This window comes from Oncorhynchus nerka, linkage group LG18 (genome assembly GCF_034236695.1).
Source record: "Oncorhynchus nerka isolate Pitt River linkage group LG18, Oner_Uvic_2.0, whole genome shotgun sequence".
In the NCBI taxonomy this organism is placed as follows: domain Eukaryota; kingdom Metazoa; phylum Chordata; class Actinopteri; order Salmoniformes; family Salmonidae; genus Oncorhynchus; species Oncorhynchus nerka.
Window position 1 is genome coordinate 48,729,651 of NC_088413.1, and position 13,170 is coordinate 48,742,820.

General features: G+C 43.7%; 1 protein-coding gene across 1 annotated transcript in view; it reads right to left on the bottom strand.

Annotated features, from left to right (window-relative positions):
* The window catches only part of LOC115146012 (A-kinase anchor protein 6), a 183,005-nt gene that overhangs the window by 16,252 nt on the left and 153,583 nt on the right, over positions 1–13,170 (bottom strand). Inside the window, 1 exon segment of the mRNA XM_029687753.2 lies at positions 1,867–2,082. Coding sequence (XP_029543613.2) covers positions 1,867–2,082 — 216 coding nt within the window.

Genomic DNA, 13,170 nt, shown 5'->3' on the forward strand with positions numbered 1-13,170 from the left:
CACGTTGCTGTCCTCCAGGAATGCGGACGAGAGCACAGAGAGAGAGAGACTATGGACTATGTGTGAAGATGTCCATCTAATCTACATGAGAATAGAAAGGGTGTTGGTTGTGGCGGCCATTCTACTGAGTTACAGATTTAACGGCGATTCCATCTGTTCTCCACATTACATAAACAGACTGATGGAAACACCGGTACCTTACAGAGCAACTGCTCATGTACTACTCTAACCACTTTTTAACAAGCCTCTATTTGCTAAATTTGGAGCTGAGCCTTGTGCCATTACGCATTCATGAGCAAAATGGGGATTGTGTATAGAATAGTCTCACACTGCCAGATATCCCACTGTAGAAATGTAGAACGGCTGGGGTTGAGCCAATGTACTGTACAGAATGTCATCAATGGCTATAGAGTCGCATTGTGAAGGCATGCCTTGAGATCATACAGGTAGCTGCCAAAATAAAGGAAACACTTAAGTAAATGAGGGAAGTATATAGAAAGCAGGTGCTTCCACACAGGTGTGAACCACAGCTGTGAGTTAATTAAGAAATTAACATCCCATCATGCTTAGGGTCATGTATAAAAATGCCCAGTTGCCCATTATTTTGGCTACCATGACTAGAAGAAGAGATCTCAGTGTCTTTGAAAGAGGGGTCTCATAGGAGCATAGCGGGTTTTAAAAGGGCGTGTGTGTGTGTTTCTCAGTCACCAGATCTCAACTCAATTGAACACTTATGGAAGATTCTGGAGCAGTGCCAGAGATGGCATTTTCCATCACCATCAACAAAACACCAAATGATGGAATATCTCGTGGAAGAATGGTGCACTTAACACATTAACGTCAGTCAATGATTCTTTGGCAACACCACCTGCTGATGGAGTGGGTTCAATGCTGGGTTCAGTCAGATGGGAAGGGACCATCTCCAACCAGCCGCCCGTCCCCCTCCTTTCATATATCCAAGGCTGCGTACCAAAAGTAAGCAATTCACGGTAAGGTCTACACTTGTTGTATTTGGCGCGTGTGATGAATAAAGTTTGATTTGACTTGAAATGGCACCCTATTCCTTTGGGCCCTGGTCAAAAGTAGCTCACTATAGGAAAAGGGTGCCATTTGGTACGTAGCCCGTATATCCAAATGTACCACAGCCACTTTCCCTGCCGTATACATCACTAGTATTACTCCATTATAGTTACAGTGCACTACATTATTACCAGGCACTGCATTATCTTATTTATCTCTGGCATAAATAACTTACTCCTGGACAGTTCACTTTGAGAGGAATAATACAACTCATAAATAGGTCATTCTAGAGTTGGGGCTTCTTTAGACTGAAACAGAATGTATAGCTAGCTGCTAGTATATAAATGTACATTTGAGTCATTTAGCAAACACTCTTATCCAGAGCAAATTACAGGAGCAATTAGAGTTAAGTGCCTTGCTCAAGGGCACATCGACAGATTTTTCACCTAGTCCGCTCGGGGATTCGAACCAGCAAACATTCGGTTACTGGCCCAACGCTCTTAACAGCTAGGTTATCTGCCGCCCTGTGTACAAAGTATATCCACGTGACCAGCTGTATCTAAGTGGTCAATTCTGCAATTAAGTGAGAAAAGCAGTAGACACCCAAGGTCCCTTGGGGACTGGAGTCACCCATCCCTGTACTGGGTATCTTTACAGTCAGACTTGCATGAACCGAGTTGTGCCACCCAGGCTGGGCTGAGGTCTCATCTGCTCTGAGAGGTACCTTATATATCGTATAAACTGTATACTGCTTATACAGTTATTGAGTTCCCCTATTGTGTCAGGTCAGTATCTTAACAGTATTTGAACCAAGTGGTGCCATGCAAGGCATGTCTGAGGTCTCACCTGATCTGTCCCCAGGGACCTCCGGAGGCGTGTCTGCCACTGCAGCACCTGCATGACGATGGCCTCCCAGCGACGCTCCAGGTTGACGGTGAGCAGCTGAAGCTGCAGGGCCTGTTGGTCTGAGTCTGAAACACTCTGCTGCTCCTGCAGCCGCTGGCACAACCTCAGTACAGAGGACATGCCCTTACGCCTTCCACGTACCTCCAGACACAGAGACTAGAGGGGGGGGCAGAGAGGCGTGGAGGAGAGGGAGGGGGGATGGGGTGAGGGAGAGGGAGAGAGGAGGGAGGGACGAGGAGGAGAGGGAGAGGAGGAGGAGAGGAGAGGGACGAGGAGGAGAGGGAGGGGGAGATGGGGTGAGGGAGAGGGAGAGAGGAGGAGAGGGAGAGGGACGAGGAGGAGAGTGAGAGAGCGAGGCGGAGAGGGAGAAGGAGCGAGAGAGAAATAGAGAGTCAACATAAAACTGTAAAAAGTTTGGAATACTCCTTTAGAGCACATTTCATAGTGTACAGTAGGTTTTAAGAGGCCTAGTTACAGTAGCCTTTGTAACCATATTAATTGGCACCATGGTGGGGAGTGGGGGACTCAGGAGAAGAAGTCATGAATACCAGCATGTGTGTACGAGTCTTTATAGTTCAAAGAGTTAGACGAAGCTGTCAAACCATTAACAGCCAAAAACCTGCTAATGAACTTAATTGAATATGGCTATGGTATATTTTTCCTCTCTCTGTAAAGCCTACAAATGTGTGATTTTAAAATTAGCATTTTATTATTCTCTTTAAAGCTGTGCTTCTTTTCCCTACTGCTCCTACTACTGCTGCTGTTTTGCTTAAATGTGGCTTAATGCAACCCAGACCCCGCAGTGTCTCAAATGGTACCCTATTCCCTATATAGTGCACTGCTTTTGACCAGAACCCCTGGTCAAAAGTAGTGCACTGTTTAGGGAATAGGGCACCATTTGAGACACAGTCCCAGCCTCTCCTTTTCCCTCCACAGCCACACTTCAGGGGCGACCTGGGACTACCCTCACTACGCCCCGGACTACCCCCCTACGCCACTGATGAGGTCTCCACAACAATATGCCCTGTCAGGATTGCATGTAAATCAGGCTCCTACCCCCTTTTATGTCTGCCATAAAGAGGAGAAAGATTCAACATTAAAAGGGCAAAGCCCCCACTGTAGGCTGCTTTAACTTCAACACGCTAGCTGCTGCAGTGTGTGGTGGTATGATGTCCCATGTAATGGAACTGCAACAACCACAACACATACTAACACCTTCTTAAACAGTGAAACACCAATGTGTGTGTGGCCCAGGCCAAGACCCCCTTTATAAATATGCAGCGATGGCATAGTGACTAGAGAACCAATGCTCCTTCCTGTCTGTGTGCAAAAGGACAAAAACATTGGAAGAACAATTTATGTAAATCCTGCTTGCTCTGAAAAGCATTCCCTTACATTTTCTTTACATTTTCCAATAAATATTAAACACTATTACATTCAAATTGGATTTTTCTCAGCAGTTTCCACCCCGTTTTAGCATATATTTACAGCCCTCCCTGGTCTTTTTAAACAGGTAATGTGATTGCAAAATGCAATGGCTGTGTTCTGAGAGGAAGGGGGAAGGTTGTTGTCAGTGATAAAGTTACCCTGTACAATAGCCATGGGTTTAGAGAGTCAGTAGCCCCTCGACAACTGACAGATTACTAAAAAACACACACATGAACTCCATCCCAAATGCCACCCTATTCCCTATTCAGTGCTCTACTTTTGACCAAGGCGCATGTTGTCATTTGAGATACACACTCAGACACACTACAGGCTCATTGCAATGGGAACCAGTAGATCCTGAAGTTGCTTGTTTCTCTCTCAGACTGGTTCTTATGTACCTACAGGTAAGTCAAGGCAAGCGAATAATACATCTCATATTCATATCCGCTACAGTACGACTCCACACGATTAGATTAGAAAGCTACAACTATGGCCAATAGCATCGTGCTAAATGGCCACTGGAAGATCAAGCTTTTTACATTTCCAAACACCCTCCTCACAACTCCTTCGGCCCCATTCTTTCTGCATTGCTGCGTTTCATAAACTGATTTCCCCTCCTGATTGAGTCCTTATTGACATAGAGGCTAGGGGTATCTGCCAATATTTGCTAAAAAGCTTTTCCAAATGCATGGAGCAGTGGAGTTGGCTGTCTGCATTCCCCCTGTATGCAGAGAGAGAACCATACAATGAGTCCGTTTCAAGCCGAGATTTGGGACGGGCTACCAGTCAGTGCTGCTAAAAAACTGGCCTCTCTCCAAGACGCTCTATTGTCCTTATCCAGATATCACAAAGCCCAACCCAAAAAAACACAACAAAAACCAAAACGGCCATCTCTCAAATTAACTGGTCTGTCAAGACCACCTATCAGATGTTTTTTAATAAAGGAATCTTAAGATCAGCTGTCTGGTAATATGCGGCCCCGGTCGAGCTGGAAACACAATCTAGAGGCTGTTAGAGATGACTATTAGAGATGGCTATTCAGAGCTCATCACATGCTCCTCAGGAGTCAGGACTCTATCACAGGGCATGATCCATCTTGTATACTGTATTAATCTGTAGTAGGTTGCAGACCCAGTCCTATTAGAGCAGGTACAGTAATCACAGCACAGGCAAATGGAGACCTCCCAAGTACGCATCTCTGTCTCTCAATGCATCCTCTTTACATAAAAGCAGGTCTACAGTAGAGGTGTAGGATCTTAATTTGATCATTCAACATGAGATGGTTGCTTAAACAGAGATTAAGCCTAGTCCTGGACTAAAAAGCTCTTTCAATTGAGAATATCCATTGAGAATGCTTTTTAGTCTTGGACTAGGTTTAATCTGGAACTGGGAAACCTGCCCTAAACGAGTTTTAAAAACGGTGGTATTGTGCATACTGAAAACCTATGAGAATTTGACTATCTGTGATATTAAAACCATACTGTCTAGAAGTTGACCGATTAATCGGAATGGCCGATTAATTAGGGATGATTTAAAGTTTTCATAACAATCGGAAATCAGTATTTTTGGACACCGATTTGGCCGATTTATATATATATATATATTTTTTTTTACACCTTTATTTAATCTTTATTTAACTAGGCAAGTCAGTTAAGAACACATTCTTATTTTCAATGACGGCCTAGCAACGGTGGGTTAACTGCCTCGTTCAGAGGCAGAATAACATATTTTCACCTTGTCAGCTCGGGGGATTCAATCTTGCAACCTTACAGTTAACTAGTTCAACGCTCTAACAACCTGCCTCTTATTGCACTCCACGAGGAGACTGCCTGTTACGCGAATGCAGTAAGCCAAGGTAAGTTGCTAGCTAGCATTAAACTTATCTTATAAAAAACAATCAATCAATCAATCATAATCACTACACGTGGTTGATGATATTACTAGTTTATCTAGCGTGTCCTGCGTTTGCATATAATCGATGCGGTGCGTATCGTTGCTCCAATGTGTATCTAACCATAAACATCAATGCCTTTCTTAAAATCAATACACAGAAGTATATATTTTTAAACCTGCATATTTAGCTAAAAGAAATCCAGGTTAGCAGACAATATTAACCAGGTGAAATTGTGTCACTTCTCTTGCGTATATTGCACGCAGAGTCAGTGTATATGCAACAGTTTGGGCCGCCTAATTTGCCAGAATTTTACGTAATTATGACATAACATTGAAGGTTGTGCAATGTAACAGGAATATTTAGACTAATGTATGCCACCCCTTAGATAAAATACGAAACGGTTCTGTATTTCACTGAAAGAATAAACGTCTTGTTTTCAAGATGATAGTTTCCGGATTCAACCCAATTAATGACCTAAGGCTCGTATTTCTGTGTGTTATTACTTTATAATTGAGTCTATGATTTGATAGAGCAGTCTGACTGAGCGGTGGTAGGCAGCAGCAGGCTCGTAAGCATTCATTCAAACAGCACTTTCATGCGTTTTGCCAGCAGCTCTTCGTTGTGCATCAAACATTGCGCTGTTTATGACTTCAAGCCTATCAACTCCCGAGATTAGGCTTGTGTGACCGATGTGAAATGGCTAGCTTGTTAGCGGGGTGCGCGCTAATAGCGTTTCAAACGTCACTCGCTCTGAGACTTGGAGTGGTTGTTCCCCTTACTCTGCATGGGTAACGCACCTTCGAGGGTGGCTGTTGGCTTTGTGTTCCTGGTTCGAGCCCAGGGAGGAGCGAGGAGAGAGACGGAAGCTATACTGTTACACTGGCAATACTAAAGTGCCTATAAGAACATCCAATAGTCAAAGGTATATGAAATACAAATGGTATACAGAGAAATAGTCCTATAATTCCTATAATAACTACAACCTAAAACTTCTTACCTGGTAATATTGAAGATTCATGTTAAAAGGAACCACCAGCTTTCATATGTTCTGATGTTCTGAGCAAGGAACTTAAACGTTAGCTTTCTTACATGGCACGTATTGCACTTTTACTTTACTTTCTTCTCCAACACTGTTTTTGCATTATTTATTTGAGGCTAAATTGATTTTATTGATGTATTATATTAAGTTAAAATAAGTGTTCATTCAGTATTGTTGTAATTGTCATTATTACAATTTTTTTCTTTAAATCGGTATTGGCATTTCTGGTCGTCCAATAATCGGTATCGGCGTTGAAAAATCATAATCGGTCGACCTCTAATAGTGTCTATGCAACAACTATCAGGAATCAAGGTAAGACCTAAGTGCAGACTGTGAAGTTAACAATGTTATTGTAACCACAGGGGCAGGCAAACGACAAGACAGGCAGGGGTCCATAATCCAGAGTAGAGGCCAAGGTACAGGACAGCAGGCAGGCTCAGGTGGGTAATCCAGAGGTGGAGCAAAGGTACAGGACAGCAGGCAGGCTCAGGGACAGGCTCAGGGACAGGGACAGGCAAAGTGGTCAGGCGGGCGGGTACAGGGGTGGGGACCAAGAGCAGAGACAAAACGCTGGTTGACTTGAACAAACAAGACAAACTGGCACAGACAGACAGAAAACACAGGTATAAATACCCAGGGGATAAGTGGGGAAGATGGGCGACACCTGGAGGGGGTGGAGACAAGCACAAGGACAGGTGCAACAGATCAGTGTGACAACTACAGGTGTATGATCTTAATTTGATCACTTTTGTTGCGGAGAATTTTCCTGCATGGCAGGAAATGCAGATGAGCTTCATGATGAACATAAATTCACTGAAAACCCACACTAATACACAGTTATATTAACAGTATTGCATATTTCATGTAGGATCATTTTGGCCAGCTAGTAGCCTAACCACAGACCAAGCAACATTATGGACTAAACGTTCAAATCCTGTTGCTGCAGGATTATCTTGCTGCGAATTAAAGATCCTACAACTGTACCTTCAAGAGCGAGATTTTGGTTACATTTCCCCTAATAAAATCCACAATAATTTTCAGAGAAAGTACTACTCCATGATATGACATTATCAAAAAATAAAAAGAGACCTCAAAATAACACCATTCTACAGCTAGTGGTTCAATAAGACTCGGGAAGAAATTGTGGTCAGAGTGTATGTCGCAAAATGTTGTTTGCTGTTCTCTAAAAGAACATATCGACAGCTCTCCTTCTATCCTTTATATCCTCAGTCTGTCCATTTTCAATACATGTGGACAAGATGGCGATGACAAGGACAAACGAGACGCCCTCCAGTTGAAAGGAACAGAAACAGGGATTTAACTCTGACAGTGACCCAGTGGATATTCAATCAATTACCATTAATTAGAAATCTCTGATTAATTCTATTTGTTGATTAAGTCAATTAAAACCACAAGCACTTGTTATCTCAAATGAGTGTAATGAATTCTTGTTCCCACACACATATTCCCATAGTTTAGACTCACTGCCTCCAGCTCAATCCTTTCTGTCACTTAATGCCAGCGTCTCTCTCTCTCTTTCTCTCTCTCTTTCTCTCTCTCTCTGTCTCTCTCTCTCTTTCTCTCTCTGTCTCTCTCTCTCTCTCTCTCTCTCTCTCTCTCTCTCTCTCTCTCTTTCTCTCTCTCTCTCTCTTTCTCTCTCTCTCTCTCTCTCTCTCTCTCTCTCTCTCTCTCTCTCTCTCATACAACACTAGGAAGACACCTGAGTGTCTGACAGGGAATTAGCTTGGGTAATAGACTGATTGACAAATAGTTAGGGGGTTGTATAACGAGATACATCTAAGCCAACAGGAACCTGTGTACCCTCAGGCCTGGAGGGAAGCTAAAGTCATTCCGCTGCCCAAGAATAGCAAATCACCCTTTACTGGCTCAAACAGCCGACCAATCAGCCTGCTATCAACCCTTAGTAAACTTTTGAAAAAAATTGTGTTGGACCAGATACAATGCTATTTCACAGTAGACAAATTACAACAGACTTTCAGCACGCTTATGGGGTAGGTGCGGGGACGGGTACTCTACACGTAGGGCAAATGACTGCTACTGAAAAGAAACAGATGTGATATGGCTTTACATCCTCTGCTATATCATGTATCATAAGTTACCTGTCTAACAGAACACAGAGGGTGTTCTTTAATGGAAGCCTCTCCAACATAACCAAGGTGGAGTTGGGCATTCCCCAGGGCATCTGGCTAAACCTCAACTCAATCTTGCAATGAATCTTGCAATGTGGAAATTGAGGAAAATTGAGGAGACTAAACTGTTTGGCGTAAATGTCATGGTCAAAACATATTGACACAACGGTAGCTAAGATGGGGAGAGGTCTGTTTGTAATAAAAAGCTGCTCTGCTTTCTTCACATCGCTATCAACAAAACAAGTCCTACAGGCCCTAGTTTTATCACACCTGGACTACTGCCCAGTCATATGGTCAAGTGCCACAAAGAGGGACATAGGCAAATTACAGTTGGCCCAGAACAGAACAGCACGGCTGGCCCTTAAATGTACATGGAGAGCTAACATCAATAAGATGCATGTCACTCTCTCCTGGATCAAAGTAGAGGAGAGATTGACTGCATCCCTGCTTGTCTTTGTTAGAGGTTTTGACATGCTGAAAGCACTGAGCTGTCTGTTCAAATGACATAAGACATGCCACCGGGGGTCTCTTCAGAGTCCCCATGTCCAGAACATAACTTTGGACAACGCAAGTTATTACACAAAGCCATGGCTACATGGAACTCTATTCCACATCAAGTAACTCAAGGAAGCAATAAAATCAAGATAAAAAAACAGACTACATATTATGGAACAACGCAGACTGTGAAGAGACACACACGCTAACACACACACACTTTCTACAAACACATACTGTACATTGTAATATTGTTACATTGTGGTATTATACATTTTATATTGTTGATATGTAGTGGTAGATTAGTGGTGTAATAATGTGTTGTATTATCTACTGTTTATTGAAACAATTTTGTGATGTGCCTTAATCTTAATTAGACCCCAGGAAGAGTATCTGCTGCATCATGGGGATCCGTAATAAATACAAAAATTACAGGTGTTTTAAAATCCTAACTAACTGCCCCCCTGTTGATTCCAATCTAAATGTTCAGACGTACATTGTTGGCTAAAAGCTACAATAATACATAATTGGAATGTTCATTGTATTTATAAGTGTGGAAGTTTGGACAAATGGCGCCTGAAGAAATGGCAGCAGTTGTACGGGCGCCTAACCAATTGTGCTATTGTTAGTGTTTTGTTTCACGTTATTTGTAAGTTATGTTGTACATAATGTTTCTGCCATCGTAATTTATGGCAAAAAAAAGAGCTTCGGGATATCAGGACAGAAATCACTCACCTTGGATTAGACAAAGATTTTTTCTTACACAAGCAGGACGCACAGGATGTACTTCAGACACTGGACAAGGCCAATATCCCCGTCATTGGCAGGAGAAAGAGATGCAGGTACAGAGGACACAGGGCGGGGTGCCTTGTAAGGATCCACCAACGGCGAATGGGAAATAGGTTGGCAATTAGGGAGTACACCACATCAGTCACTGGCTTCATCAATAAGTGCATCAATGAAGTTGTCCCCACAGTGACTGTAAGTACATACTCCAACCAGAAACCATGGACTACAGGCAACATCCGCACTGAGCTAAAGGGTAGAGCTGCCGTCTTCAAGGAGCGGGACTCTAACCCAGACGCTTATAAGAAATCCCGCTATGCCCTCAGACGAACCATTAAACAGGCAAAGCGTCAATACAGGACTAAGATCGAATCGTACTACACCGGCTCCGACGCTCGTCGGATGTGGCAGGGCCTGCAAAATATTACAGACTACAAAGCAACACTGAGGCATGCATGAGAACATCAGCTGTTCCGGACGACTGTGTGATCACGCTCTCCGTAGCCGACATGAGTAAGACATTTAAACAGGTCAACATTCACTAGGCCGCTGAGCCAGATTACCAGGACGGGTGCTCTGGGCATGTGCTGACCAACTGGCAGGTGTCTTCACTGACATTTTCAACATGTCCCTGATTGAGTCTGTAATACCAACATGTTTTAAGCAGACCACAATAGTCAATGTGCCCATGAACACTAAGGTAACCTGCCTAAATGACTACAGACATGTAACACTCACGTCCGTAGCCATGAAGTGCTTTGAAAGGATGGTCATGGCTCACATCAACACCATTATCCCAGAAACCCTGGACCCACTCCAATTTGCATACCGCTCAAACAGATCCACAGATGATGCAATCTCTATTGCACTCCACACTGCCCTTTCCCACCTGGACAAAAGGAACACCTACATGAGAATGCTATTCATTGACTACAGCTCAGCATTCAACACCATAGTGCCTTCAAAGCTCATCACTAAGCTAAGGATCCTGGGACTAAACACCTCCATCTGCAACTGGATCCTGGACTTCCTGACGGGCCGCCCCCAGATGGTAAGGGTAGGTAACAACACATCTGCCACGCTGATCCTCAACACTGGAGCCCCTCAGGGGTGCGTGCTCAGTCCCCTCCTGTACTCCCTGTTCACCCACAACTGCATGGCCAGGCACGACTCCAACACCATCATTAAGTTTGCAGACGACACAACAGTGGTAGGGTGCATCACTAACAACGACGAGACAGCCTATAGGGAGGAAGTCAGGAACCTGGCTGGGTGGTGCCATCCCTCAATGTAAACAAGACAAAGGAAAGGATTGTGGACTACAGGAAAAGGAGGCCCGGGCACGCCCCCATTCTCATCGACGGGGCTGTAGTGGGGCAGGTTGAGAACTTCAAGTTCCTTGGTGTCCACATCACCAACAAACTAGAATGGTCCAAACACACCAAGACAGTCGTGAAGAGTGCATGACAAAGCCTATTCCCCCAAAGGAAACAAAAAAGATTTGGCATGGGTCCTCAGATCCTCAAAAATTTCTACAGCTGCAACATCGAGAGCATCTGGAGCACTGGTTGCATCACTGTCTGGTATGGCAACTGCTCAGCTTCCGACCGCAAGGCACTACAGAGCGTAGTGCGTACGGCCCAGTACATCACTGGAGCTAAGCCGCCTGCATTCCAGAACCTCTATACCAGGCGGTGTCAGAGAAAGGCCCTAAAAATGGTCAAAGACTCCAGCCACCCCAGTCATAGACTGTTCTCTCTGCTACCGCATGGCAAGCGGTACCGGAGCACCAAGTCTAGGACCAAAAGGCTGAATAGCTAATCAAATGGCTGCCCGGACTATGCATTGTGTCACTTTAAATAATGCTACACGTACATATTACCTCAAATAGCCCGACTAACCGGTGCACCCACACATTGACTCTGTACTGGTACCATCTGTATATAGCCTCGCTACTGTTATTTTTTACTGTTTTTTAAATTTCTTTACTTATCTATTGTTTACCTAATACCTATTTTTTACTTAAAAACTGCACTGTTGGTTAAGGGCTTGTAAGTAAGCATTTTACTGTAAGGTTGTATGTAATACTGTTGTATTCAGCGCACGTGACAAATAAACTTTGATTTGATTTCTTATGACAACAAGTACTATTTTATATTGACATGGAATCTCAATTCAGGAAGCATAACGGCATAGCCGCTATATCATCAAAATGCCCTTGTTGTTAGTGTGGTTGAAGATGGTGTAGGAAGGCAAGACTTCGTGCATAAGGTGAATTGAAGATGCCTCAATGCAAGTAAACCAAACAGGACTGACCAGCAAGCCAAAACACAGTAGTTTAGTGCACAACATCCCAGCATCCAGCCTTTCCTTCGCCTGTCAACATACATACAGCAGCATTAATGAGAAACCAGTAGACGACATCTTCATAATGTAGCCATACTATAACCCCAGTTTAATTTAATTAAAAGGCTTTTAAGATATGGTATTCCAGACTTCCCAGAGGGGGACTAAAATTAGGCTCTTTTGTGTTCGGACTGCTCTGGGGGGCCAGACAGTTCAATTTAGTCACAGCTTCCATTTAATAATACCTTTCTCCCACCACTGTCTCTCAACCATATTGCTTCTTTTTGAAGGTTAAACATTGCCTATCAGTTAGAAAACATTCCCACAGATTACATGCCAAGCTTTGGCATTAAGGGATGAGTATTTTGCCCACAAACCAAACATCCTCCCCCATAATCTGTTGTAATACGAAATGTTTTAAAGAAGGATTAGATTGATAATATGTCACTGAGGAAGACGTAGAGTGTTCTATTTCACAATTATCTCCCCCTGTTCACATTGAATTGCTCCCTCCTACCATCTCAAGCAAAGAGAGCTAATTCGTTTTAATCTCTCCCCGTAAGAAGCCCCAATTTTCATTGAGGTCAAACTTTGGCTCGTGCAGCAAGAATCAAACCATCCCATTTATTAATTCTCACCAGAACCTCATTTCTATTTTTAGTATTTTTCGACTAGAGAAATGGATTACCGACTTGTTCCAAGTGGAGTTCCTTTGTCTGTGTGACAGACTGCAGTGACCTCCCCCTATCTCCTCCACACTCTGAGAGCAGTGAGATGCCACCATAGATTTAGAGATATCAGCTCTAACGTCAGTTTCTACCTTGTTTAAAAAAAATGTATCTAGAAGCCAACGTGGGGCCTGGGATCTCACCTGGGGGGGTCAGGCCCAATCTCTTCTCATCTCTCTGCCTGCTCTGGGTCCATCTACACCCTTCAACCCCCTCTCTCTGACTGACCTCCTCCCTACAGCACAGCCCCCACTCTGAGCCGCTACGTTATTCTAGGCTACTGTGGCCGGCGTCCCGCTAATAAAATATGACAGCCCAGATATAATATCAATACTTTCTCCATGATTAGGAATAAAGAACTCCTGTTCTTTGCCAAGT